At 40.8% G+C, this 17306-nt stretch overlaps 1 protein-coding gene across 2 annotated transcripts in view; it reads left to right on the top strand.

Annotated features, from left to right (window-relative positions):
- Positions 1-17306, top strand: part of GRIK1 (glutamate ionotropic receptor kainate type subunit 1) — a 178370-nt gene that overhangs the window by 118170 nt on the left and 42894 nt on the right. For both annotated transcript variants that reach the window (XM_075491848.1, XM_075491849.1), the window contains 3 exons: positions 812-865; positions 2527-2700; positions 6187-6330. In XM_075491848.1, coding sequence (XP_075347963.1) covers positions 812-865; positions 2527-2700; positions 6187-6330 — 372 coding nt within the window. The remainder of the gene's footprint in view (positions 1-811; positions 866-2526; positions 2701-6186; positions 6331-17306) is intronic.

Here is a 17306-nt window from a genome sequence, read left to right as displayed (position 1 = left end):
ATGGACGTGGCAACACGGGTAGGTGATGCTGGGCTGAACCCGTAGAGCATCCCGCTATACACAATCAATCAGGGCTGGTTTATGTATGCATTCCCAAAGATTTTTGGAGAGGGGCTGAGGGAAAAAAACATGTCCCTCTCGAAGTTTTCTGCAACGCGAGGGCCGGGAAGAAGAACTTCTTCCTTTTCCACCCGAGGTGGCCAGTCAGTATGCCTTTAAATGCCATCCTCACCTTGCAGACTTCGGAAAGGTCTGACTTTGGAAAATTAATCCAGACCAGAAATCCTTTCACACCGATTGTTTTGACAACCTCCTGCGGACCTGCATTCCCCAGATGGAACAAAAGGCATTTATAGAAGATTTTTCTCTTTGTTTTTCTGGTTTACTTCAGTGAGCACTCACCAAGTGTCTTGTTCTCACATGGTGATCCAGAATTAAAAAAAAATGCACGTAAGCACTTTTCCCTACAAATTCCGTTGTCTGCCAGTAAATTCCTTTGTAACACTTCTAAACTGCAGACGAAAGAATTTCACTTTTAAAAAATCAGCTCCTCGTTATCGCTAGTCATTTTTCTTGTCCTAGAAGTTTTGCAATCTTTAATCTGTTTCATGAGCAGAGGTGATGATAAAAACATAACTTAAATACAATATGATATTTTTTGCTCCTGAAGAAAAATGTAAGTTTTATTGTAATTAAGTTTTCATAACCTGTAACATATTGTTCCAGATTAACCCGTGCTTTTCAAAAGACAATGCACTACACTGAAAGCGTCCAGTGTAAGGTACATTCACCTTTCAACCTCTTTCAACAGATTCTTTCCATGGGAATGATGACCGAATACTACCACTACTTTTTTACAACACTGGTAAGGAACACTAAAGATTTGGGGGTGAATCTGGGAGATCTTTGTTGCTATTATTCAAGGAAACCCCTGGAGAATGAGTACTAACACTCCTTAGTAATATCAGGAGTCACAATTTTGTAAGGAAGCTGTATTGCAGTATCGGTGGGGCTGGCTAACACTTTAATACAATGAAAATTAATTGCAGTATTGCGTTTAAGGGGGAGCCATGGGTACAGGTGGATCAGAGTGAAACAAAATAATGAATGAATGGCTTTGCAGGGGAGCCAAGGGCAAGCACCATGGGAGGTGTGGTTCATTGTTAAAATGTTTAGTTTACTTACAAAACCACAAAATCACATATGTATAAAATGACTTGGCAAATTTTATAGTAAAAGAAAAACCTTAAATTTTCTTTTATGGTACAAATCTATGAATAATTATTTCAGCACATTTTTCCTATATTCTAACTTATATGCTATATATAAATATAACTCAATCCATGCTTAAGGTCCATTTGCATTGTAGCCTAGAAAGACAGCAAAGAACCAATATTACTAGAACAATCCTAGAGGGCTGGATTGTATCTGTTCATGTGCATCAGCTTATTCTTTATTTCCTTTCCATATAAAATTTTATGTGGAAGTGAAAAATGGTTTTGAATCCAATAGTCAATTCATTAGTCAGTAAAGGCTCTCTAGCTGTTTGGAACTTGAAGTAGTAGCTCGAAATAGCTCTTTTTGAGCCCATTTTAACATGAAGGAAAATATGAAAATTTAGGATTTACTGTGGAACTTGCAGTTTTATACAATAGCGGTGAATCTAACACAAAATGGTAACCACCATCAACAATGTGCATGAGATAGTATAGAGCAGTAAGCAGTGCTGGTGGTCTCTCAACATTGTGGTATTGTAAATGTTGACATTTTGATGGTTAGTGTGGTATTAAACCATGACCAATGCATTTGTCATTTTCCTGGCCTGCCGGGATCAGCAAAAAGTTGTTTTGAAAAACAGCCTTCAGGCTTTGAAAAGCAGTTATCATATTTCCACTGCTGGATAAATACAGCTGTGGAGTGTGCCACACAATTATATCACTTAGAATATCCATTATTTTCCGGCCCTGTAAATGCGGAGCACTGAAGCACATGGACTTACTGTGCACTCGCCTGACACATCCATTAGACATACTGGCAGCAAGTCACCTGAAGGAGGCAAGGCAGGAGAAAAATGGGATTCATAAGTAGTAAAAGTGTATCACTCTCGACATCTCTTGGAATTTTCCTTCCCCAAGTAGAGAAATAAGCTTGACATTGGCCGGTTAATTCCTCATGTTGGTTTGTCAAAGCTGAAACACTGTTAGAGGACTGCTATAAATAAAAATTAGATACTGCTGTGCAGATTGGTTGCAAAATAGTGTTGTTGTGGGGAACTGATTTTTACGTTCCAACAAAGCGGATATGTGGTTTGTCATAAATTTCACACAGCTTTGGTTTTTTCAGATTTATAACTGAGGCGGTCATGACTAGGCTTTGAGGGCAAGCAGAGCATTCGCAGGGAAAAAAACCCAGCACTTGAGCTTTGCATTGAAAATCAAATACAATTTTGGCCTAATTGTGTCTTCTGAACATTTTGCTTTAAAAATACTACATCTGGTTTTGTTTGTTTTCTTAACGGTGATTTAGGATCTATTTGCATTAGACCTGGAACCCTACAGATACAGCGGAGTAAATATGACAGGGTTTCGCCTGCTCAACGTCGAGAACCCACAAGTTTCGTCGGTCATTGAGAAATGGTCAATGGAGCGTCTACAGGCGCCACCAAAACCAGAGACTGGCCTCCTTGATGGCATGATGACAGTAAGTGAACAACCGCAATGATGCAGGGGCGTCCACAGCGTGCTTCGCAATGCTGTTCTAGCGGACGTGAACCGATCCCATTACTGCTTTATTTCACAATGCAAATGCTGAAGCAGCATCCCCCAAACAGACTACCTGCTTCTACCCAAAGGTGCATTTGCCCCGTAAACCAATGTTGTACTCATCTGTGTGAGAAACCACTGCCGGGTAGCTCTAAAGATGAGTGACAATTCTCCATCGTGGTGCCGTCCAGCTAACACCATTCATCTTATTGTTGTCAAATGTATATAGTGCTGCCTCATTTCTCTAATAATGTTCTGGATGGAGTGAAGAACATAACAGGAAATAAAAACTTTCAGAGCAGGTATACGATTTATAACCTGCAGGGAAAGATATTGTACATGTGGACAGGTAATAGCATTTTTAAATTGGAAAAGTGCCCTTTTTCCATCATCTACAGCAACTGTGGTTTTTAAGATATAATTTAAAGATACATGAAAGGTATCATCAAGCCAGGAAATTAGGATTTCCTCCCTATCACTCCCCCAAGAAGTAAAGGAAAGAATAGGAACAATTACATGGACAGCGTGACTCCATTCAGCTTTGCGGGGTGAAGGGTTGCCATCTTTTTGCAATATAAGATAATGTGTCTTATGTACTGAGTGGAGTTGGAAGTGATATGAAATAGACTATTGCAGATGATTGCAGAGAAAATTTTGAAAAGTCCTAACATCCTGAGGAGAGATGCATTATGCGTGCTACCTCTAGCATTTAAAAAAAATGTTGCTTTTTTGGGCAGTGCCATTGTGCTCATTTATACACAAAGCAGGGGAGAAAGCTGTCCCTGGGAACTTCTAATGTGAATAAACAAGACCTGCAAGGGTAGCTCTTCACACATAGCTATTCGCCTGCATTCACTCAACTGTAAAACTGGGAAAAACAAAGTTCTTAGGAGACTCTTATGCTCTCCTTTGTGTCTGTGACTCTTATAATCTCCTTTGCATCTCTATAATCTCTTAGTGTCCTTGATGCTCTGAAACAGCATGAGCACCAAGGAAAGCATCTTCCTAGTTGGCTGTGATCATTTAAATATTCATAGCAAGTTCTGCTTGTTCAGTTTGATGGAGAGCTGCAATACTGCTATATTTCATTAGACAATAAGGCTATGACAAGCTGCACAGTATAGGAAGATCAAGATTACATGTCCTATTGTTAACTCAGGATTTCTCCCTTCTGGTTCATGCTGTATTGTTTGCCCTGATGTCAGCTTGTGGGAAGTCAGCAGAGCACAACCAAGGCAGTTTTGAGTTCATGTCCCACTTTATGCCCAAACTGCGCACAGATGCCTGGTTGTTCTAATGAGATCTTTGGGTTTCTTTGCAATAGTTTAAATAGAATATGAAAATCAGAAAAACAAGTTCCAGGACTAATTCTTAGTCCCTTTCTTCTTATGCACAAGTACAGACATTAGTATAAGGCAGTTTGCTTCAGAAAATGAGGTGACCTTTTGTTGCAACCCCAAGCCCTAAAACAGAACAACAGTAAGGAGAGAAATAAAAGGCTAAGGGAGGTGATACAACCTCCCCGTTGCTGCACAGCAGGATGGATGAGTAACAAGTTACACAAGCATGAGATTCAAACAGCCAAGTCTGGCAATGCTGCCAATGTACAAACACTGCGGGATGCACCATGTTATCAAGTAAAAGCATCGGTGGTCCCAGATAGGAGTGCAAAGTGAGGTGCACTGAAGCATTTTCACGAAGTATCTCCAGAGTCTCTAGGCCTGGGACACAGGCAGACTGGGACTCCAGTGACCAAGTAAAATTCAATCCTGAATGGACATGTCCCCAGTCCAATGTAAAACCTGATCTGAAGTCCATTGACGTTGATGGGAATCTTTCCATTGATTTTGAGGGATTTTGGATCAGGCTTTTAATCTTAGGGTCCGCTTGGAAGAACTATCTGTTTTAAGACATTTGACACTGAGAACAGCTGTTATTGTCTCCTCCTGCTTGCCTCAGCATTTATAACGTTTTCAATTTGCTCTGATTGTGGGAGCATTGTTTTGGGCAGATCCTGACTAGCGTGTCAAGAGCGATTCCTCATCTGCAGTATATTAAGATTGGTTGATAAATTCAGATCACATTTGATTGCCAGCAAAAGCCTCCAATGCTGATAAGACTGATGCTGTTGTAATTTACTTAGGTAAATGAAATAGACAAAGAATTAAATCTATTAATTTCCCAAAGGAATTGCATGGGCAAGGAATAAAAAATGGATTAGCTTTGCGGTTCATATAAATGAGTCTGGTTTCTCATCTGCAGAGTTAGTACTTTTTTTTTAAGGCTCCTGCTTAATTATTCAGCAGCTTTACAAGAAAGGTAAGCACTTCATTTTTACAGCATCCCTGTGCATTAAGCGAAACAGGGCCATTCCCACCTCACACGTGAGAGTACTGAAGCACAATGCAGATTTTTCTAAAACTTCCCAGTGATGCAGGGTGACAGGGTGTGCAATCTCAGTTTGAGGCTTACTGGGCATGCTTTTAAACCAATAAACCCATTCTCAAAAGAAACACAGGTGCACAAACAGCATCCAGTAATTTTAGTCGTATTTAGGTATCTAAGGACTGTATTCATCTGCCCTGTCTTAGATAAGTAAAAGTTAGATGTGTAAGTTCACCTTAATCACCAGAAAAGACACCTCAAAAGGACAGTTCGCCTCTCTCTGAGACAGCATGGGAGGCATGGCAGGGGAACAGCCCTAGCCAAATCTTGATGGGGCCATTTCACACACCTGTGCCAAAAGCCAAGGTCCTTGAGGGCAGTAGACACTTAGAGACAGTAGATGTCTGTCCAGTGGGATACCTACCAGGTGCTCGGTGGGATTGATTTCCCTGGAAAGCAGGGCCTGCCTACCCCGTGGGGAAGAAAGCAATCCCACAAGTGCCGTGAGAAGAGTGGTGATGGGCAGCTAGTACGAGCCGCACGTGAGCAGCCCTCCCACACGCCCCCTTGCCATGCCACCGTGACATGCCAACCAGCAGGCTGGGCAGAGACTGGCTTGAGCACCTGCATGGTGCTTTTGAATTACACACCTGGAGGTGCTGAGAGTCTTTGGCAACTCCCATGAGGGAACTATAGAAGACTGAGTACTGCAAAGTGCTTGGCCCTAAGACACGCCTGGAGGATGGGACCTGGACTGCTCTGCCACAGAGCTACCCATGCACTCCTTCCTGTGCTGAACCCACCGACCGCTCTTCCTGTAGCTACCCAATGTAGTTTTCTTCCCAGTGCTTACCTGAAAATACTCTGAAATTAATATAAGCTGCAAAAAAATGGATTTTGTTACACCTCAGATTTCCATGGAGAGCCAGTAGTGGCCTTTTCCATAACAGCAGCCCAGGGAAACGGTTCTCAGTAGAGAAAAGCAGGGACTGGGCATAAAGATGTACATTAAAGAAAGCCTTTCTGTTTTTTCATGCAGACTGAAGCAGCTCTGATGTACGATGCTGTTTACATGGTAGCAGTGGCGTCCCAGCGTGCCTCCCAAATGACTGTCAGCTCCCTGCAGTGCCACAGACACAAGCCGTGGCGTTTTGGACCCAGATTTATGAATCTGATAAAAGAGGCAAGTGTAGACCATCTGCTTATGGTCAGCATAATCCTTCCTTTCTTCTTTACTGCACTGGCTTGTGTTGTTGCTTCCTGCTCTTTGTCATATGCTATGCTCTGGTTTCTGGCACTTGGATATCCAATTCTTCCTCACCTTCCTAGCAGAGAAATGTTGATTTACAGATACAAGGCTGTGGCTTGCATTCTGGTGGAGACTTTATCTGGTCTTTCAAAAAAAGAAACTGCTAAACCCTAGGTATGATAAAGTCTCAGACCAACACACTATAAGTCTTCCCAGTTTTTTGTGCTCAGTTAATGTTTATTATGGATGTTTATAATTTCTAAAGCTATGAGATAACTAACAACAGCCATTCTAGAAATTGAAAGAAAAGTGAGTCTGTAGCTCTGGGTTTTTTTCACCACTTAATTGCAGTTGTTTTGCAGATTGTTTGATCAGTAATCAATATCCAGAAAATATTGCAGCTGGTATTTCTAAAGAAGTAAATTGCTTCATGAAGTCATGCACTATCTCATAAGAGTCCATCACTGAGCTAGCTCGATCCACAGATGTTCTAAAAAATACACATTTTAGCTGAAATGCCTTCACTCTTCCAAAAATTCAGTTTTTATTATGAATTTCAAATGGAAACTTTTCCTCTAGGGAAGAGTGTGGACATGAAAATTGGAAATTATATGGAGTGTCCTATATATACTTAATCTTTTCCCCCCGTTCTTGTCCATGGCAGTGTGATTCCTATCAAAGCCACATTCATTAGCACTTGTGTAGGTGGAACAGGACTTGTAGGCTGAGGTACAAGGTAAGTGGTGGCAGCACATCACGGCATACACCTGAATCCAGGAATATAGTAGGAGCAAACTGAAAGACAAGACATGTGGTGGTTACAGAACATGTAGAAGAGCTGTTGTCACCTTCTCCAAACATTTCCAAGTACATTTTTTAGAACTGCCATAGGCAATATACAACATGGTGATTCACCTACGCAGAAAGCATTGAAAGTTACTGAAACAGTACTCCCCACACAGGGTGTTTTATGAATTTTAAGGTTTCCTCGTAAGCTTCTCTTTTTGAAAGTATAAAGAAAAGACAAGCGTTACCCCACTACTCAGGGACCTGACTTAAGAATTAAGGAAGCTTTGAGATACTTTCCTCACTGCAACACAATCATGGGAACACCCAGAGGACTCAGGGAAGCAGCACTGGTAAAGATTATTTCTCTCACACTTGACATCAGCCATGCTGCAACCAGCTCCCCCACTGGGGAGGAGGTGAGAAGACTGTAGCAGGAACAGTAAAAGACAGGAGAAAAATGTCTCAGAAGTGTCGGTAATAAAGATGAACTTTTCCCCCCCTCCCTTCTGATTTGATCTAAATGGGAACCTCCGTTCTTCTACATCTCAACCTCAAACCAAATGAGGTAGCATTGCTACTCATACAATTGCTGGTGCATTTGAAGAATAATTATAACGAAATTGAAAGTTAGCAGAAGACTTTGTATCAGTGAATGCACCTGCATAATTCTACAGTGGTGACCTACTTATTTTGGGTGATGCTAAGTATATAGCATAAGGGTCCTGAATCCTAAGCCAGAAATACTTTGACCAAGAGTGCCAGGCATATCTCAGCAGATCCAATTCACATCTTAAACAGTTATACAGTTCACATTTATCATGTACAGCTAGCTTCTCTTGCATGGAGTGAGATATGTGAGCTAATTACTGATCGTTTTGCAGATAGTGTCTTTCATGGTCAGTAAAACAATGATTTAAATACTGCAAGAGTCTTATCTTCCAGTTTCTGTTGTAGCCAAAAAAGATGGTTGTTAAAAGTAGAGAATAAGGTTTAATAAGAAGTATTACATTTTGCATAAGGGCTGTAACAGGTGTTGGAAACTAAGTAGCAAATACATTTGGAAGTCCCTGGTTCATGTTAGGATCTGGTTTGCTCAACAAGGATAGATGAACTTTATAAATTAAGAATCAAGTTAATAGGTATGGAGAAAAAAAAGTCAAGCAGGCAGAATGATAGTTTGGGCCCACATAAATATAATTTAATTTTACTATTTTGTTATCTGGTACTGACAGTCTGTGAAGGCATTTTACAGACTGGCCTGAAGACAAATATTCTGTACTGCAGTCTAAATAAACAACTTTCAGACAAAGAGGTTACCTGCAATGACTCCTGCAGGTACTAGAGCTCAACAAGTACTTCAATGGCTCCATGGTGGGTTTTTGCATTTTATTTTAGTGGTGATAAAAACTGCAGTCATCTCATTTGCTTTGTGGGCCAATGCTATAAAATGCCAGGCTGATGGTAATAGAAAGGACCTCAGAACCTGTCAGGACATGAGCAGAGGTTAAGGTGGAAAGCCTCTGACTTGTACAGCAGCTCATAGGCTGCTCCTCTCTTCACTCAGCAGGTAGCAAATTAATCTTTTTCAGTTTGTCATTGTCCTGTTGGGAAGTCAAGATTCACGTCATATCTGGTCCTCAGGTACACACTTGTTAGCTTCTTCCTGAAAGCAACTGGAAAGCGGACATCCTAGGGCAAAATATTGCCTTTTGATTCATGCTGATCTGAATGCACGTGCATTGGAGTCGGTTTCTGGATTTTTAGAGTACGTGAAAACAAAAGGTGGCTAGTTTAATGTGAGAATACTCCTCTCCCGATATTAGGACTTTGGGTAAGTGTACCAGGTAACAGCAATAGCAGATCCACTACCTATTTTTCTTAATGACCAAGACTTGAAGTGCTACCAGCAAGTCTAGAGGAGAAAAGCACTAGTAAAACTGTCTGAGGCTACAGAATAATCAATTACAGCAACAAAAAGAGTAATGTTCTATGCTCTAAAGATCTCATGAGCTAATGCTGATTGTAGGAAGCATTTGGAAATTTGCAGAGAAAAGCAAGCCTGACCAAAGCCTCCCAGCCCTGAGGACAGCTTTGAGGTCAGAGCGGTCATCAGCTAGTTCCCGCAAAGGAGGATATTACATAAAATACACTGTCTGGAATGAAGACTCTTCTACAATAGCTCATTAAGATCTTTTTAATGAAAAGTAAATCCTTGTCAGAAGCTTTTGTCTCTCAGCGACCTAATGTCATTCATATCTAAATGATATTTTAATCTTTTAGTCCTTATGGAAGCATTTGCAGGGAGTACCCATGCCCAGAAAGAAAAAGGAGGTCGTTGTCTCTCTTCAGAGAGGGAATAGGGAGAGAAAGGATGATTCCACCTTTCCTAAAAGGAAAACATGTGTAAACACGAAACAGGTGTTTATAATTGAATGATCAAATTCCCTGGTCATGTCCCCTTTAAAGCATGAGATAAGCCCCAAAATAATGATTGCCTGTTATTCAATTATCACCTAAACCAATGTGAGCTCCCCTCACTCAAATCCAGTAACAAGTAAAAGAACGACTGCATAGAGAAGTATTTCAGAAGACAGAGATGCAGACTTTATCTTGAGTGACTTTCTTAAATCCCCTCAAACAGATTCACACGCACAAATCTCAAAGATTAAAAGAAATCGGGAAACATTTACATCTACATTTCAGCTTATGTTGTGTTTTTGACAAGACACATTTCAAGCACGTCTAATTAGTAGAGACCAGGAGTGAGAGCAATCCATCTAGATTCTGCATCGAGTAACTGAATGCAGCCTTCCTTTTGTGGTGTGACATTAAAAGCTCTCAAGAATCCTCTGAGCTGAACCAAATCTTTGTGTAGGCTAATATGATGACCACCGAAAGCAACAAGATAAGTGGACTTGGTCATTCAGGCACTGCTTATGTCTGTAAAACTTTCAAGCCTCTGTCTCAACTTATTTGTAATAATTCTTCTGAGTGAACATGTCCCAGTTAGACGGGAAAGCCAACCTCATTCAAATGCCTTCAAGCTCAAGAAACTCTTTCCTTAGAATTTATAAAGGGTTTTCCAGCCCTCTGCTAGCTAATTCTCGTTTCTACAAGTAATAAGTGGTATGCTTCATAGAATGTCTCCGGTCTGCAACAAAGACAAGGATTAGTAAAATTAAATCCCTGAAGAAGCCTCCTTAAATTCTCACATCATTTTTCATTGTTAAAGATTTAAAATGAGATCTTAATTTAGCTTATTTGTGTACAGGAAGAGTACTGTAAATGTTGAACACATTCTACAGTTTTTAAAGCATCTAGCAGTGTGTGACTCTGGTCTGTGAATGACACTCTGCTTCAAGACTAAAATGAATTTAAAAAAAAAGACCTAACCAGTCCTTCCCTGTACAAGAGGACAGCAACTGACTCAGCATCAAGAAATAAAATTATGCAACAAGACCATCTTTATTACCTTAGGTTGTTATTTTGCCTGCTTTTTGAAACCATGATGGCAATTCAGAGTGTGGTACTCTGTGTTCTGGTTACATTGGCTATAAATGTTTTTATTTCATATTTCTTCTTTACAAAAAGAAAATTAAAAAAAAAACCCTTATCCTATATACAGAAGAATGTAATTCCTGGAATCTTTTCTTCCAAATTCAAGGCATTTAAGCCTTGCTCTGTAGAGAAAGAGGCCTCTCCATCAGCATAATTGGGAAGACTGGGAAACAGGGAGCATTATAATTTCCAGTCACCACAAAAAGAGCTGGGAAGACCTGCACCACAGAAAAAAAGTCTTGACAATCCTCTGAGCTGAACCACTTCTTCATGTAGGCTAATGACCATAGAGAGCAACAAGATGGGTGGACTTGGTCATACAGGGACTACCACGACTGTATATCTTTCAAGCCTCTGGCTCAACTTATTTGTAATAATTCTTCTGAGTGAAGATGATTCAGTGCTTTAGTCACATGCTAGCCCATACTTGCCTCCAAAGCCACCTGCATGTCTACCTCTCCTGTGCTGAGAGTATACAAATGATTTAGAAACTCCTGTCTGTCCTGAAGTATCTGCTATATACACGCTTATTCTAGACCTGGTTGATCTACAATAAGAAAGTAGTAGATTTCTCCGCTTTCTTGCGGTTTTAGTGCTGTTTTGCAGCTCTCAGATATCGGGGTTTTTTCAGCACATAATTGTTTAAAACTTTATATCCTTTAAATATCTGAACTGTTTGACGTTTACCCAGCACTTTAGTTGGATGGCAAGTTCCTACTCTCTCATTCTGATCAACCAGTGCAGGTGAGATCCTGCCAGTTTGTTTTTCTCTTGGCACGGAGGAAGCAAGCAACCATCCTCAGGACTGCCAGATTTCCTGGGAAGCTCCGGTGCAGGGAACAGAAGACAGAACTAATGAATTGATGATGGCACGACCACATCCAGACTGATTTTGTCCAAAGTTGATGAGCTGACTAACATTTTGAGAAAGGGACAGGAACGCACAAACTCTTGATTAACTGGTAGCAAATCAGAGGATGCAATTTTCAGGGGATTCTTGATAATAACTAACAATCTAAAACAAACATAGAACATCACTGGAAGAAGAAGGAACTGAAGATTTTTCATTACAGGAAAAGTACAAATTTAAAATAAGACAGAAGAGAAAGCAATCTGTCTGGGGAGATACTCATCTTTTTTTTTTTTTTTTTTTTTGTTAAAATTGGCAGCATCTCAAAACGAAGGAGCACATAACATCTTGTAAGAGAACAGAACATTTCTTTTGTTTCATGGTCTTTTATTATTGCCGAAGTCAACATGTAAGAGTGTTTTCATGGGACTAAAAATCTACAGAGTGGAACAAAAGAAGAAGTGAGCAGTACAAGACTCTGGATGTCAGAAGACCCAAGAACTCACCATCTCCCATGCTGTCTGAGGAAGGATCTGTGTGTCAGTCACCCAATCTTTCTGCTGCACAGAAATCTCTATGCACGTGACTGAGGAAAGATGACAATATTTCAGCTCCAAAACGTAAAATAGCATCTCTTCTGCTGCATCTTTGTCATTGTGTTTTAGTGTTGAGTCAATTTCAGCATCTATAGATACTGGCTGCAGTTATTCTCTGGGCTCTGATGCTGCCATATTTAGTTAATTCAAAGAAAAGCAGTTATTTACTTTGGTAGGACTTCTCTCACCAGATAATTCAATATGAGGATTTGATCCACTCTCATTAAAACAAACATTTTTCTTTGTTTTACTTCTTAAAAACTTACTTCTTGTCCATGAAGTAATGGATGCATTTCTGATATAAGCCTATTATCGTCTGTTACTTTGAACTGAAAACTCTTAATTAAAGAGAAAACAAAACAACTGCTAGACTTGCATCCCATGATGATTTATTAGGAAATAAAGGTCAGCTTTCCAAGATAATGTATGGCCGAGGTTAATGCCAATAGGGATTCCTATTCTGAAATCAAATTTCAAGTGGAAAATCACTAAATTTATGGAATGATCTATGCACAGATGGCAAAATAGCATTCCTAGAACTTGCATACTAAGAATTCATATTTAATTGATAAAAAATTATCTGCAAGGTTCTGATACCATGATATCTAAAATCAAAACAAGAAATCTGACAAAAAAAGATTATATATATTTTCTTCCATTCAGTTTTTACTTTCTTAAATATTACCTGGAAAGTAGATTTGTTTATAAAAAATGAGCAAGAATTACTATAAAGTGATTTTATCTGAATATATGGAGGATATTTTGGTATTTGCTACACAAAATCTTTTTTCAGAACATATTTTATATGTCCTGGCCTACTAAAAGTGCTCACCATTTACACCACACTGATATTTTGATTTAAGTGTTAGTGCACGGGTGAAACTGGATGATACTTATTTGTACTGGGAAAGCTCCCAGGAGCCCTAGTCACATCACCATTGAGCCATTCACTGTGCACAGTCTTTGCTCCACAGAGCTTACAAGATAACTGTTAAATGCAGATGATTTCGTTTTGGAGCAATGCACTCTCATTGAAACAATCTGTTCCTCAACCACACAACCTCCTACTCAGTCATTCACAGATTTACCAGCACTTGGGTCCCATTATCTCAGGTGGAAATGGCATGTGGCTTGCACCACATGAAGCCCCCACAGGCTCCTTGTCATCCCTGTTGTTCAATGGGTCAATGTCACTGTAATAGAACAACAGCTTAGTTGGGGAGGACATTTCCCACTCAAGATGATGGGTGGGAATGCCAGAGCTTTGGCTTTGGCTCCTGGCTCTGCCACAGACTCCGTGCAACCATGAGCAAATGACTTCAGGACAGCTCCAAAACCCATGCTGTGGTCACCTGATAAGGCAAAACTGGTCATTGCTCAGTAGGCACTTCCAGTGTGCTGACATGATCAGGCTGTTCACCATCCATGCTTGTAGATACCACATCACTCTAAAACAAAAGCAGCAGGACCTAAAATCTAGGTGAAGAAGTCCTGTAGCTGGAAATACTGTGAATCCCTGCTGTAAAAGATGAATTATGGCTTTTGTTAGTGTAGTTAGTCTCTTAGCTGTGTGGAACAGGATTTCTCTACATACTGTCTTGTCTATACAAGCGGTATCTGTTACAATGGGATCCCAATCCCCATTAACACAGTAGCATAAAGTTATGGTTTCCAGGTTCATAGTCAACAGTAATCCCACCCAGACACTTCAGTGACAGTCATGTTCGTGCATGGTAAGGTAGACTCTGCTCTTGCTAGGAAGAATAACTGGCAAAGTTTGACCTTCCCTTCTGATTCTTCACACCCACTCCCTCATCTCTGGTATTGATATAAAGCAATCTGGTACATATAAGATTTAAAGGAACTCAGAGGCTTTTCAAACATATGCTCTGCAATGAATCCACCTCAGCTGTCATCCTCAAGTATTCGGGGTTCATTTGTCAAATTCGTCACACCAAAAACCTTTCATATGACTACCCCTGAATGTCACTAAGCTCAGCCACTGCTCTGGAAATGAGTGCTCTTGAGTGGCTCATGGAACAGCCTGTGACTTTCCTAAGAAATCCCCTTTCTCTATTTACCCGCCATTTCTCTCTCTTCTTTCAAGGCCAGGGTGTGCTCAGTCTTATAACAGCTGCGTAAGCCCCTTCCTAAGAACAAGCATCCCCCACACCTCCTCCTTCCCATTCAAGTGCTGCTTAGTATAAGCCCAGGACTGTTCCAGTCCTGGACCTCTTCTGAGTAGACTATGAAGCATCATGATTTTCAGTGGGGTAGATAAAACCCTGTAATGGTGAACGCCAAAATTCTTTTTATTACATCTGTTATGGTAGATTTGGACCTGGATAATGGAAAAGTCATACACTAACTTACTATATTCCGTAATCCTTGAGGATCTGTTTTAATAAGAGGATTAATTGTAAGAGCTGATAAGTTGATGTGTGGCTCAGAGCACATTATGATTTCCACTGTAACTAGAAGCAGTATCACTATCACTTAAATCTATCAACTGTCTCTGCAATTCTAATAAAGTAGGAGCTTTCTCTTCCAAAAGGAAAGAAAACCAAAGGAAAATTAAAGTAAACTTTTCCTTGGTCATTACCATTTTGGTTAGTGTATAGTGGTATTGTTATTTACAGTGTTGGAAGATTTTGTTGTAGAAAAGTGATCTGTGGTATTCTGAGCATGTGGCCACAGTAGGTTTAGGTGCGCCTATGTTTTATAAATTTTTCAGATATCTGATTTTGTAGTCAAGAAGCAAAGTTTGGAGTGGGGAAAAAAAAACCAACATGAGAAAAAGAGCTCACTCACTGTCTTGTCCCTTGCCATCAAACAACACAATCGATGTCGTCTGTATATGTGCATTAATCATTTCCAATAATTCTGTAACCATCGGAGTTCTGCTCTGTTAATAAGTCTAAGACCCAATGGGGGAGACATCATTGCCTGCCTCTGCATTTGGATGTCAGTTAGCACCACAGCCCTCATCAGAAATTTTGGATTATCAGTTTAAAACTAAACTCGATGTTCACCTTCTTTATAAGCAGGTGATGCTGACTAAACAGAACAGGTCTGTCACTCTGGTACACCTGATATGCCATTTGAGATCCCCATATGCACTCATCTGCCACCTTTTCTTAAAAGCTGAAGGATGCCGTACCTGAAGTGGCATGGAGACACTAGCACTTGCGGAGGTTGCTTTGCTGTCATTCGCTCTAGGCTGCTAATGTTTAGCTGAATTAAAATGTTCTGGTGAGATGGTGGCTAAAGGAAATTATGATGTAAAGTCTCTCTTCAGAACAAGGCTGGTTTCCTTTCAAGTTGCTCATTTTGGTAGACCAGCACACAAGAAGAATGAATTTCCTAATCTCAGTCCAAACACATAATGCGTTCATTTTAGAAGATATATAGGTCTAAAAAGACTATGATATTAGCATGTCTCTGCCCCTGTCCAATGGTAAATGAGCAAACATAATTTGGGGAATTGAATAGTAATGCTTCCTGAATGCCAGGTCAGATGATTGCCAATAATTTTTTTCTATTGTTTCATTCATCATTAAAAAAAGAAAGAAAAACAACGGCATGATGGTGGTGTAAGTTAATACCTCTTACTTCACAACTGTGGTTAATTAGAAATGTACATTAAATTAATAACTGATATTCAGTTTTGCCTAGTAACTTCTGATAATAAATAAACAGATTATAACACCAAGAATTAAAAATACAAACATGCATGGCCTATATATCCATCATAAAAAAAAAAAAAAAAAGTCCAATTACTTGCCTTTGTAGGTTACCTTTAATATACTCGGGAAAGCAACCTACCAAAGGTCAAGATAGATACCAAAGGTCAAGATATCAATACCAAAGGTCAAGATATCTAGACTTCAGTAAAGCCTTTGACACGGTTTCCCACAGCATTCTGCTGGAGAAACTGGCTGCTCATGGCTTAGGCAGGTGTACTCTTCACTGGGTAAAGAACTGGCTGGATGGCCGGGCCCAAAGAGTGGTGGTGAATGGAGTTTACTCCAGTTGGTGGCCGGTCACAAGCGGTGTTCCCCAGGGCTCTGTGTTGGGGCCAGTTCTGTTTAATATCTTTATCAATGACCTGGACAAGGGGATCGAGTGCACCCTCAGTAAGTTTGCAGATGACACCAAGTTGGGCAGGAGTGTTGATCTGCTTGAGGGTAGGAAGGCTCTGCAGAGGGACCTGGACAGGCTGGATCGATGGGCCAAGGCCAATTGTATGGGGTTCAACAAGGCCAAGTGCCAGGTCCTGCACTTGGGCCACAACAACCCCATGCAACGCTACAGGCTTGGGGAAGAGTGGCTGGAAAGCTGCCTGGCAGAAAAGGACCTGGGGGTGTTGGTTGACAGCCGCCTGAATATGAGCCAGCAGTGTGCCCAGGTGGCCAAGAAAGCCAATGGCATCCTGGCTTGTATCAGAAATAGTGTGGCCAGCAGGACTAGGGAAGTGATCGTGCCCCTGTACTCGGCACTGGTGAGGCCGCACCTCGAATCCTGTGTTCAGTTTTGGGCCCCTCACTCCAAGAGAGACATTGAGGTGCTGGAGCGTGTCCAGAGAAGGGCAAGGAAGCTGGTGAAGGGTCTGGAGCAGAAGTCTTATGAGGAGCGGCTGAGGGAACTGGGGTTGTTCAGCCTGGAGAAAAGGAGGCTGAGGGGAGACCTTATCGCTCTCTACAACTCCCTGAAAGGAGGCTGTAGCGAGGTGGGGGTCGGTCTCTTCTCCCAGGTAACAAGTGATAGGACGAGAGGAAATGGCCTCAAGTTGCACCAGGGGAGGTTTAGACTGGATATTAGGAAATTTTACTTCACTGAAAGGGTTGTCAAGCACTGGAACAGGCTGCCCAGGGAAGTGGTTGAGTCACCAGCCCTGGAGGTATTTAAAGGACGTTTGGATGAGGTGCTTAGGGACATGGTACAGTGGTGGTCTTGGTAGTGTTAGGTTAATGGTTGGACTTGATGATCTTAAAGGTCTTTTCCAACCTATACGATTCTGTGATTCTGTGATAATCCCATTGACAAAACTGAGTAGTCAGGAAAATATTCTTATCTTTGATTAGACTTCATTCTAGCTTCTGAATGTACTCCCATAC

This window comes from Mycteria americana, chromosome 1 (assembly GCF_035582795.1).
Source record: "Mycteria americana isolate JAX WOST 10 ecotype Jacksonville Zoo and Gardens chromosome 1, USCA_MyAme_1.0, whole genome shotgun sequence".
In the NCBI taxonomy this organism is placed as follows: domain Eukaryota; kingdom Metazoa; phylum Chordata; class Aves; order Ciconiiformes; family Ciconiidae; genus Mycteria; species Mycteria americana.
Note: the sequence above shows the minus strand (reverse complement) of the source record. Positions and strands in the feature narration are given on the sequence as shown.